General features: G+C 46.9%; 1 protein-coding gene across 4 annotated transcripts in view; it reads right to left on the bottom strand.

The window, feature by feature from the left end:
* Positions 1–7,687: 7,687 nt before the first annotated feature.
* Positions 7,688–18,911, bottom strand: part of Dido1 (death inducer-obliterator 1) — a 55,563-nt gene continuing 44,339 nt past the window's right edge. For all 4 annotated transcript variants that reach the window (XM_027419903.2, XM_027419905.2, XM_027419906.2 and 1 more), the window contains one exon: positions 7,688–11,941. In XM_027419903.2, coding sequence (XP_027275704.1) covers positions 8,691–11,941 — 3,251 coding nt within the window. In that variant the 3' untranslated portion in view covers positions 7,688–8,690. The remainder of the gene's footprint in view (positions 11,942–18,911) is intronic.

Raw genomic sequence — 18,911 nt, 5'->3', positions numbered from 1 at the left:
AGGGTTTTAGTTGGGGGGGTGGTAGGGGAGGACGGGAGGGAGACGGGAACTGGGATTGTCATGTAATTCAATCTTGTTTCTAATTCAAGTAAAAAAATGATAAAAAAACAAAAAACAAAAAAAATAGTAACTTCAAATCTAACAAATCCTATGAATGACTATCCTGAAAACAATAAGTTGCAACTCTTCTTTTGATGAGGTCTCACCGTATTCTCCTGTGTGGCTTACTTTCTTCTGCATCTCTCCTTTTGTCCTAACTAGCCTGCTGAAGCTTTGTTAAAACACCGTTTTGTTTTGAATACATCCTGACCAGTTTCCCCTTGCTCAAGTCCTTCCAGACCTCCCCCCCCCATTGATTCACTCCTCAGTTTCCCTCCAGAAAAGAGGAGACATCGAAGGGATATCCACATAACATATGATATGTAGTCTCTTTAAACAAAGTAACTTTTTTTTTTTTTTTTTTTGGTTTTTCGAGACAGGTTTCTCTGTGTAGCTTTGGAACCTAACCTGGAACTCACTCTGGAGACCAGGCTGGCCTCGAACTCACAGAGATCCACCTGCCTCTGCCTCCCTAGTGCTGGGATTAAAGGCGTGGGCCACCAACACCCAGCTTAAACAAAGTAACTCTTGGAGGATGAGGATGTATATAATGATGGTCTCTTTAAACAAAATAACTCTTGTAAGGACTCAGGCATTATGCTGGCCTTCCCCTGTCACTTGCTAGAATGCACTCAGGCAGCCCAGATGCAAGGGACCCCTTTAAAAGAAAGACCTCTGCCCACTTGCTCTCTTTCCCACTCTCTCTCTCTCTCTCTCTCTCTCTCTCTCTCTCTCTCTCTCTCTCTCTCTCTCTCTCTTTCTTTGATTTTTCGAGACAGGGTTTTCTGTGACTTTGGAGCCTGTCCTGGAACTAGCTCTTATAGACCAGGCTGGTGTCGAACTCACAGAGATCCGCCTGCCTCTGCCTCCTGAGTGCTGGGATTAAAGGCGTGCGCCACCACTGCCCGGCTCCCACTCTCTGCTCTCTCTTTTCTGCTGTTTCTTGGAGCAGACAAGAATTTCCTGTCTCCTTCTTCTCTTCTGTCCTCTTTCTATCTGTGTCTCTTTTCCTCTTTTCTCCCCCGCCCCCTCCCTTTCTAATAAAACTTCTCACTAAGCTGTCTGCTTGGCATGTTTGTGTCTCATCCCACGCTGTCTCCCATCCCCCTCCACCTCAATCACCCTCCCCTGCCATGGAATCCCTCCAAGGTTCCCCTTTGGCTTTACCATAACAATTCTTTTGCTAATTGGAAAAAATCCCTGCCACCTTGGAGACATACAGCATAACTCTGCCTACTCCCACACAAGTTAACACCAAGCTGCTAGAAAATTTAGATAAGTAACATATGCTTGATATTTGATAATCAAGATTTATAAATTCCTAAGGTCTACCCAGGGTCACACTAATATTGGTCTCGCCTTTGCCCACTTTAAAGCTTTAGCTATTTGGATAAACTAAGACATAAAAAAAACCCAGTAATATTCTATATTGGAGAGTCTGATTACCCCCAAAGTCCCTTTTCCCAAGGTCAGCATTTAGACAAAAAAAATCCCCCATCCTCTCAGGGGCTTGAAGAAAGTTGCTGCTTGCTAAAAAGGGAGGCATTCTTATCTCTGGCAAGAGGAACTTATGGCCCTTTCATTAACATATGACTGGTGCCTATTAACTTGTCCAGATCAAAGCTAGCTTTCTCAATTCCTGATCACAAGCTGTGGTGCCCAGGTTATGGAACCCCGAAAGAACCCACCAACAAGGAGACGACTCACCAAATGCAAGGACAAAGGTTTCTTTATTGATTCGAGGATATGAGCTGCAGCAAGGACCCCATTCATTAGGGAACAAATGGAGTACCCACTTTCGACTGAGGTTTTTTTTTTTTTTAAGATTTTATTTATTATGTATACAACATTCTGCTTCCATGTATATCTGCACACCAGAAGAGGGCACCAGATCTCATAACGGATGGTTGTGAGCCACCATGTGGTTGCTGGGAATTGAACTCAGGACCTCTGGAAGAGCAGCCAGTGCTCTTAACCTCTGAGCCATCTCTCCAGCCCCAAGGAGTGTTTTTATAAGGGAAAATTGTGGGGCTGGAAGACCCAAGATTACAGAACTTCCGTGGTTACACAGGACAGGACAATGGTCGTATGCTTCAGGCAAGGTGCAATTAAGCAGGATACTGCAGAGGAAATGAGTTTGTTAATTGTCTCCTGCGCTGGGGACGTCTACAATTGATGACTATCTGATCCTCTTTGGACTAGAGGAATGTCAACACCTCTCAAGGGTTGAGATATCTGGACTAAGGCCTTGAGTCATGTGGACTTTTGTTTAACTTTGTCTGTTGGCCTGCCTTTTGGGAACTCAGAGAAGCTTAAGCTTTCTATTTGGGCTTTGGAGTCCGAGTTTTAGACTTTTAATTTTCTCCTTTCAAAGCCACATCCCAGATCACATGCCCCCTTTCTCCCATTTAATCCTTTGTGAAATTATAGAGAATAAAAAGGGGTAGCCTTTCTTCAAAAAAAGGGGCAGCCATTCCAGCTCACCCTCAGATGATGCTGAAGAGCCCAGGAATATGAAAAATTGTATGTTTATAGCCTATACACATATTTGAGGGGTATTGGAGCTGATAGCTGCATTAAACAAGCTACCTAACCTTTTGCCCTACATTCTCCCCAGATTGGGGCGGGGACAGTTAAAACAGACTCACAGCTATTTAAACATCTTGAACTAACACCCTGTAATCAGAGGTTGTAAACTCCCACTGCACTCAGGGGTGCACTCCCCAGTGGTCATAAATCCTGATTCTGAGATACACTCCCCAGAAGCTGTAAATCCCAACTCCAGGCATGCTCTCCCCACCCTGCATATGGTCTTTTGCTATAAAAAGACATTTGTGGCCCTAACTAGTTATAAGTTTTTGTACCCTGCATTGATGAGTAAAGTTGCTTCTGATTAATAGACCTCAGTGGTCTGATTGACTTTTTTTTTTTTTTTAATTGTGCTCTAGGACCTAACAGTGCCAGTCTCTTTGGTCTTAACAGCATAAATTCTCTTTAGTCTTAATAATAAAAACTCAGAGTCAGCTATCAGGGGGTGAAAGCTGAAGTATCAGAAACTCTCCGAGACAGGGTTTCTCTGTGTAACAGCCCTAGCTGTCCTGTAACTTGCTCTGTAGTAGACCAGGCTGGCCTCAAACTCACAGAGATCTGCCTGCCTCTGCCTCCCTAGTGCTGGAATTAAAGGCATGTGCCACCACTGCTCTGCTAGAGTTATTACCTCTACCAATGCTCAGACCAAAGGGGCAATCAGACTGCCTCAGACTGACTGCTGCTCAGATTTCATAGAACTCCTGTTTCCTCCCACCTTATATTCCTATCTCTCTCCAGCCTTATCCCTTCCTGTCTCCACCTCCTTAGTGCTGGGATTAAAGGTTTGTGACTCCCAATTATTGGGATTAAAGGTGTGAGCCATCACCACTTGGCTCTGTTTCTCTTTTAGATTGAGTTAATCTCGTGTAGCCCAGGGTGGCCTTGAATTAACAGAGATCCATCTGCCTCTGCTTCTCAAGTGCTGGGATTAAAGGTGTGTGCCACCACTGACTGGCTTCTATGGCTAACTAGCAAGGCTAGCTCTGCACTCGATCTTCAGGTAAGCTTTATAAACAAAATGTCACCACAGTTCCTCCTTTCCCACCAACTCCACACCTTCTCTTTGGGACCTGAACACCTCAGGAGCTTCTACGCACTTACGAGATGGAGTCTCTTCTAAGTCTTGGTTCTTGAGGAATAAGTCATGTGATTGTATTGCCATCAAGATACAGAGCAGTCCTAGTTCCCCAGGCTGTCCCCGGTGGTGCCTCTCACCCCTGTCCCAGCCTGGCCATCCTGATCTTCCTTCTGTTCTCAAAGTATCACCTTACACAGCCACTCCATGACAGACTCAGGAGGTTCCTGGCCTTACACACATGGCTACCACCCATACTGTGACCATGAACAGATGTAGTGACTTTAGGTCTTGTCTCCTGTTCATCTACCCTCATTGGTCCAGTGTTGGCCTTTGCTGCATCTTCTACATAATCCAGAAGGTTAGGGCCTTCTTTTTGGATCTTTCCCAGAAGAAGTGTTATTTCTAGGAATGCCTTGTCTACAATTTCTTTTCAGATGGTCTATTCTACCACAATTAAAACATTTGGTATTTTTTAAAAAAAGGTTATGTATACAACATTCTGCCTTCACGTATGCCTTTTTGCCACAAGAGGGCACCACATCTCATTACAGATGGTTGTGAGCCACCATGTGGTTACTGGGAATTGAACTCAAGACCTCTGGAAGTGTAGCCAGTGCTTTTAATCTCTGAGCCATCTCTCCAGCCCCAACATTTGGTATTTTGATGTCTCCTCATACCTTTGGAGATGGCTTCTCCTACCCAGGCCTCAGTGTTATAATCAAAAGACTCAACATTGGCTGTGTGCAGGATCCATTCATCCATTGGTGCTGATCTGATCTTTAAGGCCCCACACACCTTTTTGCATTCTAAATTAGCATTTTCAAAAGCCAGAGATTCAATGAGTACTCGTCTAGCTTCTGGATCTGCTACCCTTATTTGTTCAGCTTTAGTCAGTCTTTGCAAAAAGTCACTAAAGGGTTCTTTTGAACCTTGTATAACTTTAGTATATGACTCATTATCCCTGTATGGCATAGGGACAAGATGTGTTCATTGTATGTAGCTTGAGTATCTGCATCAGCAAAACAGGCTTCACCAAGAATCTGATCTTGGGGAGCCTCATAACCTTTGATTCTGCCTTGATGTTCAGGGGCCTTGGCCTCTTTCCTCCAATATGACTTCCACTGCAACTATGGACCCAGGTCTAAAACTGCTGAGACTAATTGAAGCTGGTCATTACTAACTGCCTCACAAATTGTAAATGCATGCCGTAAGAAACTACTGCTTCCTTAATATCTTTTAAATCTTTCATACGAATGGGCTCCCATTTGCATTCAGTATATCCTTTTGGGTGTTCAAAATTTGCAGGCTTTTCAGAAATAGTAACAGAATATGCCATAGCTCCGCCCATGGGTGTGGTGATGGCGGGAGCCAGGGGCTTCATGGGGCGGGTTCTGGAGCTGCTGTAGTTTTTCATTGGAATTGGCAATAAGTGTGCTTACCCTTAGACTACTTACCATTCATTCTCCTGCTCCTGTGGAGAGGCTTCCAATCAATTCGAAGCCGATTTATGTGGGAAGAGAGAAAAGACTTGCTCTCGAGCGTTCTGTGCGAACTGAAGAAAAATGCAAACTATTTGAAAAAGTGAGCCTTGTTCAAAAGGAGTATGAAGGCTTGCTTAGTCATCGTGAATGGAGGCCAGCTTTGGCAAGGAGCCAACAGAAGCACAAAGTTTTGGAGGCAACCTGTGAAAATCTAGAACAGTCCAAATCTAAACTTGAAGATGAAATACTCCTTCCAGAGAAGCTACAAGAGAGATTGAGGCCCCTCCCCTTCCTTACAAGGGATTACATCTGCACACCAAAGCCACACCCAAAGGTCGGTACCTCAAATCTATTGGTGGAAAAAGGTGCCACTACAGTACTGTTTTTGAGACAGGGTCTCACTGTGCAACCTGATCTTAAACTCAGAGAGATCTGCCTGCCTATGACACGTGTGCTACCAAGCCCTCCTGTAAACAAGAGTTTGAGTGCATGTGTAATATATGGGAATTATCCAGTTTACTGACAAGGAAAAAAAACCAATAAATATGATATTATACAATCCACATCTTATTAATTAAGCAAAAGATAAGACTGAATATGGTTGGATCTGAAATGTCTCTCACAGGTTCAAATGTTTGAATACTTGGTCCTCAGTTGGTGGTGCTGTTCTAGGAGCTAATAAAACCTTTAAGACAAGCAACCTAGATGGTTGACACAGGCCACCAAGTGGGGGAGAGTGGCTTTGAAGTTTACAGCCCAGATGTGCTTCAGGGTCTGAGCAGTGTGCTTCTTGATTCATTAAGATGTGAACAGGACATGTCACAAGCACCCACTGTCAACAACAGCTGCTCCAGTCTTCATGACAGACTGAATCCCCCTGAAACCACTATTCAGAATAACCCTTCCTTCCTTGTTTAAGTATTCTGTCACAGGAATGTGAGAGGCAAACATGTATAGGTATTACTAGCTGTCTGCTGCGTGTAAAACCATGGTTGAATTCCCCCCTCCCTAACATTTGCTAAGAGCCATACAGACCTGTGTTCTAAGAGATATACAGATGTGTGCTCTAAAAGCCATACAGATGTGAGCTGCTGTAGGGAGCAGGCTTGACATGCAGTACTTACTAGCTACTTTCCCAGACATCTGTCTTCTGTGTTCTACAGGTCAGGCCCTTCCTGGGCTGGGCCATAGACAGTGTCTATGCTTTCCCTGGGACACAGATACTATTGCTCACTTGTTACTGGATTTGGTAACCCATGTCCTGGCTGCTGTTGCTGGGGCTCTAGAATGGGTAGAGGATACTACCCTACATTGGGGGCCCTAGCACCTGCCTTTTCAGGTGTGCTGCAGGATCCTGCAATAGGTTTCAGGGAGTCTTGGGGTGGACATCAAAGTGACATAATGCAGCCAAGGTACACATGTAGGATCAAGTTAAAATGGGAGCTGGGGTGATGGTACCTACCTATAATCTCAGATCTCAGCAGGGTGGAGGACGACTGCTGTGAATCTGAGGTTATATAGCAGGGATACCTCAAAAAAGAAAAGTGATATGGCTGTCAGAGGCTTTTTGGTGAGGGAGTTGCTGTCAGCCTCCAAGCCCCAGCAAACACTTAACCAGCTGGGCCTGGGTCAGGATCTTCTTGACTGGGTACCTAGGTGGAGATATAGCAGCTGGGTGTAGGTCCAAGTCTTACCAGTAGGTGGCAGTCAAGGGTCACCAACTCCACCAGAATAGTTGCTCCACAATCAGCTAGGTTCCTTGTTAAAAGCCAGCAGTGAAGGGCTGAACTCTACCCATGACACCTGTGCATTTACTACATCCAGCTCCAACACGGGTTGCCTTCAGTGACACTTGCAGGCTTCCTGCAAGCCCACACATATGCAATCAGGGTTCTATATAGGATGCTGGCCAGCACATTGCTCCTTGGGTCCTGACACCATACAGCAGGCAGCATCCAACACAGGCTGCTAGTTGGGAGTGGGAAGCTTGTGCCTGCACCTGTGACAACTGGGGGTCAAGGCTAAGTGAAGAGAGAGACAAGAACTCTGTAGATATTTATTCTACTTCAAGTAACAAAACCTATGAAGTCCTGTGTTTAAATGGACAGTGATATAACACTCTGCAATACAAAATACAATGTACAGAAATTTCTACCAAGTAAACCTAAAGAAACACACTTGATTTTTATGCTTGTGCATTTAAGTTAGAAAATTTTACTTTATATGTTAAAAAAAACTTCACATCTTTTTAGATGTTGAAACTGACACTTTCATGTAATTTAAACTACTGACATTTGGTTTGTAATAGCAAATATCCCAAATTGCTATTTTTTTCATGTCTTCTCAACTTAAAAAATTTGTGCTATAAAGTGAAAAAAAAATCTGTAGTGATGTACAATGAAATAAAAGACTCCAAAGAACAAACGAAGCTCTCTAATTCTCTATCTGAAAAAGTAAGTTTATGAAAATATAAAATGAACTATCAAACATATTTGCACAGTCAAATAAGTTAGCCAACCTTCTCACGGTATTTTCAGAGGGGCTACGTGGCAACAGCAGAGTAGCCTAAAGGCTACGAAGCAGTCTGTTTCACCCTCAGTCCTCTTCCAGATTTGGTACAAACATTGCCACATCTCACCGAGAAGCTTCCAAACCCATCACCTGTCTGGGGCCTGAGAGAGCCACTCAGAGGACAGCACCGGGCAATGCTTTTCTGAATGGCTCCTGCCTCTTCCCTCTTAAGCTACTCTGAACTCTTTTTGCTTCTTCTTTAGGCTGATAAATTTGAACATTTAAAAATAAATTGTTATTTAAAATGTAACAATTTCCACTGGGACGGATTATTTCTAATTATGTTTTGAAAAAACTTCTAAAGAATGCGTTGTGGGGAACCAGGCCTAGGAAGACCGTTCTCCCACTGCAAGCACACACCGCAGCTCACCCCCTCAACAGTGCTTTCCATCCAGGACAGCACTGAGAGCCCCCGGACAGGTCAGGATACACGGAAGCAGAGATGGCAGCACAGGGAAAGCTAGCTCTACGGTCCACTGAAATTCCCTTAAGACTTACACCAGTCAAGTTATTGGAAAAGATAACTTTATAATCTGAAAAAAAAAAAGCAATATGCTTTTGTAGATACTTTCCCATTTCTGTAATTTTAAATGGAAACATTAAGTTATTAAAAAAACATCAGAATTGTAAAGTTGGGAAATTTTGTAACAAACCATTATACACAAAATTACAGTAATTCCTGAAGTCCAGAATATTATATCCTGCATCTAAGTTCATAGCTATTTCAAAAACTCTTTGCTCAACACATTTTATGTACTTGGCTTTTAAAGGGGTCTTTGCCAGGCTAAGCCTCTATTAACAATAGCTGACACGAGGTCTTTGTCCTCACCAGCGTGTCTCTGTCTTGTCACCAGCCCTGAGTGCAATGGCCTCTAGGCCTGGGCTGTGGCGGGGCCCCCATCAGAGGTCCTAGCCTCAGACTTCAGATCCCGAGGGCTCTCTCTGCTCTTGCTACGGTCCTTCCGGTCCCGGCCTCGGTCCCGGTCCCGGTCCCGGGCTCTCTCACGGTCCCTGTCTCGGTCCCTGCTCCGGGACCTGTCTCGGTCTCGCCGCCTTTCCCGGTCACGGTCGCGATTCCTGCTTCTCTCCCGGTTTCGGTCCCAGTCCTTAGCCCGGTCGGCGTCTCTCTCCCTGTCCCTGTTGGAGCTCCTGTCTCTGCCTTTGTCCCACTCCCGGTGCCGGTCCCACTCCCGGCTCCTCTCCCAGTCTCTCTCCCGACTCCAGTTTCGGCCTCGCTCTCGCCTCCGATCCTCAAACGCCCGGCCCTGCCGATTCTCCAACCCTTGAGCTTCAGGCTCATCCAGAGGCTTCTCTTTAGGTCCTCCTTCAAACCGCTCCCTCTGTCTCCCTTCAAAAGCTGGGCTCCTATACTCATGCCCTTTGCCTTCTCGGAACTCAGGCGTGGCCCACTGCCCGTCAGCCTCGGGGCCCTGCCCAGACCCAGCACCGGAAGGCAGGGCAGTGGCCGGGCCTGCATCATCCCATCGGTCCTTCCTGTGCTGAGGAGGGTGGCTTGGTAGCTCCAGCAGGGGCCGAGGGGGAGGCTTTACGGGCTGGGAAGACTGGCCTTGGAAGTGAAATCGAGAAGGTGGCTGTTCATTTTTCTCAGCAAAGGGTGCGGGCCCCCGTGGTCCTCCATACGGCAGGGGTGCAGGTGCCCTCTGACCTGCAAACCGTGGCGGTGAGTTCACCCTCTGCTCTTCGAACTGCTGGGGCTGAACACCACGGGGGCCGGGCATGAAACCTGGTGCTTGGCCCCTGGGTCCTTCAAATTGGCCAGGGTGCGGGCCCCGGGGAGTCTCGAACTGACTAGGATGTGGCCCACGTGGGCCCACAAAATGGCCAGGTGGTGGTCCCCTTTGGCCTCCAAACTGAGATGGCGGAGGCCCTCCACGGGGCCCTTTCATCTGAGTCAGCAGGGGCCGTCTCTGGCCTCCAAATTGGAAGGGTGCCCTGTTCCCCATGAACTGGGCCTGGTCCGGTCCTTCACACTGAGCAGGGGCACCTGCCATCTCGTTGTATGGTGTATCCTGGAATTCCCTCTTCTCCCCATGTGGGTCTTTGCGTTCTTCAAACTGGGCTGGTGCTCCTCCTCTGGGCCCACCAAGGTAAGAAGGTGAGAGTCCCCTGTTGTCCCCATAGGGAGGTGGCCCATGTTGCCCAGAGAATAAGGAAGGGATTGGTGGCTTCTGGGCCCCAAATCGGGCAGGTGGAGGGCCCCTTGGTCCATCATTATTAGGAACAATACTCTCTTCTGAAAAGGGAGGGACTGGCCCCCTAGGTCCTGGGAAACCAGGGCCATGGTGTCCTGACATCCCAAAAGTGCGTGGCAAAGGTTCCCGCTGGGCAGGAAACTGCGGCTGAGGGCCCCCTCCCCTCTGCCCAGGCTGGGGGAATTGAGTAGTTCCCTCGCCAGTCCTGAGCTGTGGCTCCCTGCTGTCCTCAGTATCAGCCACTGGGCTGTCACTCCTCCCAGCAGACTGAGCACCCCGAGTGTCCTCGTATTGGGATGAGCCAAGAGATGTTTCCTGAGACAGAAACATAGGTCCTGGAAACGGCTCCCTGCCTCCGGAGGTGAAATTCTGTGCTTCAGGCTGCAAAGGGAAGCTGGGTGGAAAGGCGGTGCTAGGAGGCGTGGGCAGTAGCACTCTTCGGGGCGCTGTGGGCCTGGATGCACCATCACCAGCAGCAGGAAGGTGGCTGTTGTCCAGGGGCAAGGAGACAGGGTTACCAGGGTGCTCACACTTCTGCATATCATGTTCAGGCCTCAACACAGCGTTTTCACCCGGAGCCCAGGGAACAGCCTCTGACTCCTTGGCTTCAGGAGCTAGGGCAGGTCCCTGGACTGCTGCAGTCCCAGCAGCAGGCATCTCCCTGGCAGGGAGGGTGCCTTGTGGGCCAGGTGTGCTTCCTGTGGGAGCCCTGGGAAGAGGCTCACTCTCGGTGTTCTCAGCAGCCAGCCTCCTGGCCTGCCTCGGGTCCCTACTGTGTCTGGAGTCTAAGCTGTGGTTGGCACCCAGGGCTCCATGACTTGGGTCCTGGGCCTGCTGTTCCTGAGAGAACAGGTCTGTCTTGGCCAGGGAGGACTTGGGAGGTGGTGACATCAGTGCATCTGACACAGAGAAGTGTGCCATGGAAGCGCCAACTGCAGCCCTCTGCTGCCTAAGGGCTTCTTCCTGCTCCTCCAGCTGCCTCTTTTGCTCCTCGATCTGCTTATTTAGCTCTTCTAACATTTTCTGTTGCTCTACTAGAGAGGGATTAGTGGCATCGGTGGCAAAGTCAGCAGGCCTCTCCGTGGAGCTGACTTTCACACACATCCGATTGGGCAGGTCATCAATGGTCACTTTAGCTTCCTCTAAGATGGTCTCATCTTCTGGATCGTAGGCCACCTCTTCCCTCTCAGCTGTCTCAGGGACATTTTCCACGTCATGGCGCCTCCCTGGCTCAGCAAGCAGAGTATGGAAAGCTCGCTCAGGGTTGTACTCTTCTTCTGGGTCATAGGGCCGGTCGTCACCTTCCTCCTCTTCCTCCAGAGCCTTGTCTTTTGAGAACTGACCAAACTGCTGAACAATTGGATCCAACAAAGGAGCTGCAGATGACACGGCATCTTCCCCCTTGGCCTTGGGATCCTGATGTGGAGATAGGGTAGACCCAACAGACTCTTTGGCCGAGGGTTCAAATGACTTCTTTTTCCCAAACAGAGTCTGCAGGATGTGCTCCAGAGGGGAGGCTGTTTTTGAAGAGGCAGAAACCACAGGGGGAGCTGTGGTGGTGATCACTGCTGATGTGGTGGGCGCTGCCACAGTGCTGGTGGACCCTGGCTTGAGGGATGACAGTATTTTTAGGACTGGGGGTTCAGGAAGAGGAGGAGGGGGTGGAGGAGAACCCGGGGGTGTAGTGCTGCTGGCAGCTGTGTCTGCAGAGTGCAGGTGGTACTTGGGAGGCTTCTTCTCAGATGGCAAAGTTGCAGCGACTTTGGGATAAACTGAAGTTTCTGCTTCTTCCTGTTGGAGTCGAGCCCGCTTCTCATCTGTCTTGTCTAGCTCTCCAGCACTTGTAGGACGTTTGACTTTCTGACATATTACTAACCCAAGTATTATATTTGGACGTTGTGATTCAAGACCTGGAAAACAAAATATTTACACAAACTTTAGAATCTAAGCCTAGCTTCCACCCTTCAGAAATAACTTTTTCACTAATGGGGAACTTCAATGGGCAGAGGAAGGGATCTGAGGAAAGTCAAATCCCAAGACTAAGAAGCTTACTGTAGAAGGCCAAGGGATTGTAGACTTTCAATGTACCAGCATACCCACCTAGTGCCAGCTCTGGCAGTTTGAAAGGGACCCATGATAGATTAATGCATAATCAGAAAACACAAAACAAGAACTCAACTCATAATAAGCAAACCCATCCTACATGAGAATTTTTGCTGTCTTTTCAGTTGCTAAAATACTAGAGTTATAGAAGAGGTGAGAGAGACAGGTAGCCACTAGTTGTTGAAACATCTGACTGGCAGGGTTTGTTTGGGAAACAATGTTTTTTTTGAGACAGGGCTTCTTTGTGTATCCCTGGCTGTCCTGGAACTCACTCTGTGGACCAGACTGGTCTTGAACTCCAGATATCCATCGGTCTCTGCCTTCTGAAGACAAACAATGTTTTTAAAGGCTCAGCAATGCTTTCCACCTGCCCCCATTGCACACCATAGACACAGCCCCGTTTAGCTTTAACATGTGAGCTGCACATGTTAAATATACTAGGCTAGCAAATAATTAGGAATCAATTCAACTCAAATTATAATGACCAATGACAGTCAATTTAGTGTGGTGTCAGAACTACAGTAATGAGAAAAAGCTCAATTTAAAACAAAATTCATTGGGCATTCATATTACCACACTCCTAGTGAGCTATGAACGATGGACACAATTGCGGCCCCAGAACTTGAGAGGTGGTAAGCAGCACCAGCAGGATTGGAAGTTCAGGGTCTACCGGGGCTAAACAGCAACTGCCTACTGCTCAAGTCTTCATAAGCACTGAGCCTTGTGCTTCACTAAAGCACGGGGCATTTGCAAATGGTGGCGAAGAGTACACCCCTTGGAAAGAAGCACTGGAGAGATTCAGGGCACACTGCTTTTAAAGGCAAGGACCTCTCTACAATGGTGAGGCAAGCCAGGCCAGGAATGTCCGTTCCCCAGGGCTGCTTTCCACTCCTCTTCTGTGTGTAGAACGGAGCATGAATGAAAAGTCCAGGTCATAAAACTTGTAACTTGGGGGTGGGGAGGATGACATAGCATCAAGAGTACAAATGTAAAATTAAACAAGCTATCAACTTGATTATACTATTCAATTTACTGTTATAAAATGCATTCATATTATAATTCATGTAATAATTTTTAAGCAACTAAATCACTATCAGAGATTTTGTGTTTCAAGCTACTGTAAACGATTGCTTTTAGACAGTTATATGTAGTTAGTTAGTTCTAAGGGTGTTACAATTCCTAAATTCCAGTAAGGCTTAGCACACAGGGGGAATAGAGATGGCTAACTGGGCCAGCCTTTGAGAGCTGACTACCCAGCCCCCACACCTAGCCTTCCTCCCTCTTTCCAAGAATCTCCTGGAGGGATGCATAAAAACTGATAGGGTTGTAACTGCCTAGTGTTATCAGAGAAAGAGCTAGGCAGTAGAAAAAATAAAAAATAATAAAAAAAAAAACCCGGAGAGCAGAATGTGTGGAAGGCTATCAAGTTCTTTTCCTAAGGAGAAATTAAGGGGATTTTAAGTTGCTATTTGCTTCCTGGATATTATATGGCTTGTTAAGATCTATAGTTTGGACTAATTGCTAAACCAGTTTTTTAGCCCTTCTGAACTAATCTGTAGAAAATGCCCAGAGCTTGCAAGTTTGAGTGATGAGAACTTGTTGGAACATTTGGGCCTCAAGCTGTAGTTTACTGGACAGCTCTGTAAGCCAGGCTCTTTCTATCTAGAGTCTGACACTAGGATGCTGGCTGGGGGTGGGGGTGGGTGGTGGAAGAACAGGTGCTAAGGGTTGGGGCCCTGGTGTGAAGTGGTGGGGTAGGCAGTTTAATGTGGACCACAGAGGGGCTATATTGCCTCACTCCAGAAAGGACTTCCAGCCCACCCAAGAGCAGGTGATGGGCCCTCTACTGTATCAGACTCCTGCTTCCACTGCAACCAAGACTCAAAAAGGGGTCCAGGGTACTGTTAAAAAGAATGTGTCTCTCAGCACAGCAGGGTGCTCCAGCATCCATAGCAAACTGGTAGTTGTGTTTATGTGGTTTTGGGCACAGTAGGTTGCCTAGAATGGCATCTTACCAGCAGCTGTTTCTAATCACCCGGCCATCCCATGTGTGTGCACATTGCAGGGCTCCATGTTCTGGCTAACCTCCCCAGAATGCACAGCCCTTATTGCCTACCTCGTGTGTACCTGCAACTACGTAAAATACCCACAAAGAATGGTACCTCATGTGTATTATCCATTGGCTCTCGAGTCTGAGGGCAGAAGATTTTCATGACTTCAAGGCCAAATTAAGACTATATGGTGAGTTTCAGGCCAGCCTGGGCCAAAACAAAACCAACCCAAAATTAAACTGTAGCTAGCACCCTGGAAGCAACGTCATCTTGTGAACAATCAAATTCAATTATCCATCTTGGGCCTTGGAAGTATCTTCGCTGAGGAGTGAAGGACATGTCCCAAAGTTAATGCTGCTGCTCCATTGTGTATGCAAGGTATGCAGGGCAAAGTCCCCAAATCCACATCTCTACCCCACACCCTGAGAAGGGGCAGTGGAGATCCAGGTTTCTTGGGGTTCACTTTCCAGGCTTGCTGGATTCTGTCAGCCTTCAGGTTAAGAATTCAACTCCCCAGAGCCTGGGATGTATGACCCGAGAAGCAATGGTCACCCCAGCTGCAGTGCAGATTGGGTGGGGTGGGGTGGAGTTCAAACAAAGCCAGCACTAGACAGGATGGCAGCTACTCATCACCCTCTTTGGGGCTCTTATGAGGCTGTCAATTCACACAACTGAAAAAACAAGCAGTGCAAGACTGACATAACAGATGCAGTTAAAATGTGCTGTCCAACTATAAGGGATACATTGTTTAGTGTGTTTGAAAGCAAGCCCTTAACCTTCTCATCTGCCCGTTTCCAAGGTGTAAATGTCTATCTAGCGGTTGAACTCAGTGGTATCATAAAGGAAGAGAAACCAGACAAGGATGTACCACCGGAGAGGTGTGCTAGTTCATCTCTCAGGACCTGTATCCAGACCTGTTAGCAACAGTCTGAAGATGTGGCTGAAGAAGACAACACCTGCTTCTACTGATGGTGGGAGGTGGTGCTGTAACCTGTGTACATGTCAGCATTCCCATTTATTAACAGAATCACCCCAAAGCAGATTCCCACTGACCCCACACCTGTCAAATCGGTATCTCTATTCCCAAATCTAACAGTATGTTCAACATGTTCAAGATGAAAACCCTTATTGGTTTGAATCTGTCAAAATAAAATGTGCACACTGTGTTTTTAGGTATGACTTGGACACACTTGGCAAAGATGGGGGGAACTGTATACTTCCCAACCCACTTAGCACACACACACTCACGCACATGTCCTCCCCTCCTCGACTCTGAAGCTGTAAGACCAGGGAAAAGCCACTGCACCCAGTGCATGCTTGGGGTAACAGGGCGTTGTCCATCTTCTTCCAGGTGCCCAAGTACAAAGGACACCATGGGGCATGCCAGTCTGCATGTTCTCTGCTGTACACCACTTGGCAGGACACTGGGAGGCCCTGTACTATCAGAAGAGTTACGCTGGCTTACAAGGAACAGAGCTAGGCCTAGGGCAAGTGGCCCCAGCTACCACATGGTTCCAAGTCAAACAAACAATGACCAGTTTCCATGACACATTTTTATTGATTTGGATAGAACAAAGTATTACATTCCATTCAATACTGTATTTGACTTTGATTACAGTTTCTGTGCAAAGCTTTGATACATACACAAAACTGGAGTGCTTACCTGCTAAAACTTCAAAGCATAGAACTTTCCAGCTAATTGAACTGTTTAAAAGTAAACACAAAGACACTAGAGTGTGATACTCTCTGAGGAATGCTTTCTATATAGAGACATGTCCTTTCCCTCAGGGCACCTGAGGGAGATTTGGGGAGGAGACTGGACACATGCTGAGGGAACTGGGGAGTGCAACAGGCACTGACACCAAATGAAGTGGCCTTGGTTTTCTCCAGCCTGGCAGTGGCCCTGATGAATGTGAGTGGGTTTCACACTCAGTGTTGTCAGGGCCAGGTAGAAGGGAAGGGCTTCCTGTAACTAAATTAGTCTCACTCCCTTGACTAAGGCCACAAGTCACCTGAGAACCTGTTGGTGCCTTTAAGATAGCATCTAAACTAGTGTGGAGCAGCTGGACAGCGAGGTCAGAGGGACCAAGGCTATCCTTTGAAATAATCACACTAGATATAAACATAAGTGTCTGACAGACTAAGATCAGACAGCATTTTTGTGAAAAATCATTAAAAAGCACAGGGGTGCTAGAGTCATAAGAAACCCAGCAGCTCAGGATGTACTGACTGGATCTGTGAACCACATATACTAGGCCAAGAACCAAATATTGGCACTGATGTCCTGAAGGTGTGACCTATGTACTTTTGAGGTCCTGTCATCCTTCAAAGAACAGAGCTCAAGAGGTTCTTCGTTCAAAGGGAGGGACCATTGTGTCTCCACACATAGAAAATGAGGTACATAGACAAGGGGGTCACTTTCCTGCAAGGCCCTCTCTACTCCCATCATGATCTTCTGCACACACGGTACATGGGGCTGAGGCTACCTGTGTCCAAGGACATCCTAACCCCTGCTATAAGGACAACAGCTCAAGACAAGCACTGCACCACTCTCACAGAGACTAATGGCAGTCTTTGTATTGAGAGAAAGGCTTTGGGGTATGCAGACCCAAGCCCCAGTAATTTTCTAGGTATGTGCAGTGACCCCAGCAAGCACACACCTAGGTACTCAGATGGGGCCACTGATCAGCTGAGGGGACAGAACTACTACTACCTGAAGGTGGCCCAAGGTGTCCAGGGCTTCTGGGAAGATTACATGCTATGAGACAGGGAAAACCAAGCCCAGGACCAAGGCTCCAGCCCAGCCTTACACACATATAGCACATACAAGCATACACACACACATATACACACACACACACACATACATACATACATACACACATACATACATACATACATACATACATACATACACACACACACACACACACACACACACACACACACCCCTCTCCACTTAGAAAAATGCCAAGTCAAGCCATCAGTACTTAAGGCAGGTCCAGCCACAAGCCTGGCCTAGGTCAAGGCTGTTTGTACTGACAGTGTGCAAATACCACACACATGTAATTGTGGCAACAGTATAATTAAAACTGTATCTCAGTCATTAAGTTAAAAAAAAATCTTTAGAAGTTTAAAGGTAATATTTCATTACTTTTCTAAATTCTTATTCAACAAGACACATTTATGATTTACTGTGGATGGAAATCTGCCTATCTTTTGAGTGTATCTTTCAGTGTCAAGGCCTCAGCAAGTGTGCCCCTCTACTTGTTAAGCCACCGAACATAAGTCTGGGTGGTTAGTCCCCATCTCTTAGTGGGGTACAATAAGCCAACCCCCAAACCGTCATCTTGGAAGCACAGTATGGACTTGTCTTGTCCCAGCTGGCTATCCCATGACCCTGCAGCCAGATAACTGTGTAGCCACAATGGATGGTACCATTCCTCTGGTGGTCTCCTTCCTGGCCCTGGCCACTGGGAACCTTGCCCAAATCCTGTTTGGTTAAGGGTCCCATGTACCCAAACACCCATCGACTCTGCAGGCTTCTCAACACTCCCAACAGTCTCTCCTCATTTGGCAATGCTGAGATGGAGATGGGATAGAGAATATAAATGATGAAGCGCTGCTTTTGTTTTTGAGCCAACCGGAGGCAAGGGATCTAACTCACACCCCTGCAATAAATGGTGTGCTTTTCCACCTGAGAGGAGGGTCCCAGTGGCAGTACCTGCCCTCACTACAGGCACCACCCAAGGACACTACTAACTCCTACCCGCCACCTGAGACACATCTAAGTGACTGGCCGCTCTTCATACAGGTGCCTGCCAAAGTCAGCTTCTGGATCTTCACTTCCCGAAGAACTGGTCATGGAATATGCTGGCCAGACCTCTTCACATGGCTGTCATGGAGCACTTCCAAGGCACTTTGTGCCATCCACAGTGGCATTTTTTTTTAATCCCTAACATGGCTTCACAGAATACACTAACACACTTTACTTCTGAAATGTGCTGGGCACTAAAATCACCTACTGCATCATGTCCATTAACATTTAACCCCGCATTAGGATACCAACCAATACCTTAATGTGCACAAATTCTGAAACTTCAGGCACAGGTAAACCCGTGCCATGAACTAGGAGCAGGTTGTAGTTGGCAGAGGGCTGTGCTTGGGGCAATGAGCTTGGGACTTCAGCATCCTAGCAAGTTTAAGTGGTGTGGGGTACAGGGCTTGGGGCATTCATCAGCTTCCTCTATGACAGCATTTTAAAGAATATTTAGCACTTGTCAAACCCAATGGCCTTTAGGTAAGACTAATGCTCTGGGGATATAATGATCAAAGAAACCAATTTAGGCACCTAGTGCCAATTCCCTAATTGAAGCCCTGAAAATTCCTTGAAGACACTTGGCAGAGCTGGACATCACTGGAGTAGGCCCCTCCATGTCACCTGAACCCAGTGTGTGTTTCTTTATATGTAATCTGCTAAGCAATGATTCCAAGGAAAGAGTGAGTTTAAATAGTTTGAAAAGACAAAAGAACTTTCTAGAGTGTGTGCAGTGACTAGAAAGTAATCATTTTGAGATTCTCTATGGGCCTGTTAGTGGACCCTTAGGAATCAGGTCCTGTGGAGAAGTGCCTTAGAATGGAAGAGGCCAGCTCACTTTGAGCAGAGTGGCAACAATAACAGCAACCCTCTCTCTGGAGAGGAAGGCACCCTGGGTCCAGACAAACC

Source organism: Cricetulus griseus, chromosome 6, assembly GCF_003668045.3.
Source record: "Cricetulus griseus strain 17A/GY chromosome 6, alternate assembly CriGri-PICRH-1.0, whole genome shotgun sequence".
Lineage (NCBI taxonomy): Eukaryota > Metazoa > Chordata > Mammalia > Rodentia > Cricetidae > Cricetulus > Cricetulus griseus.
The sequence above is the reverse complement of the archived record's forward strand: the minus strand, read 5'-3'. Positions and strand labels throughout refer to the sequence as shown.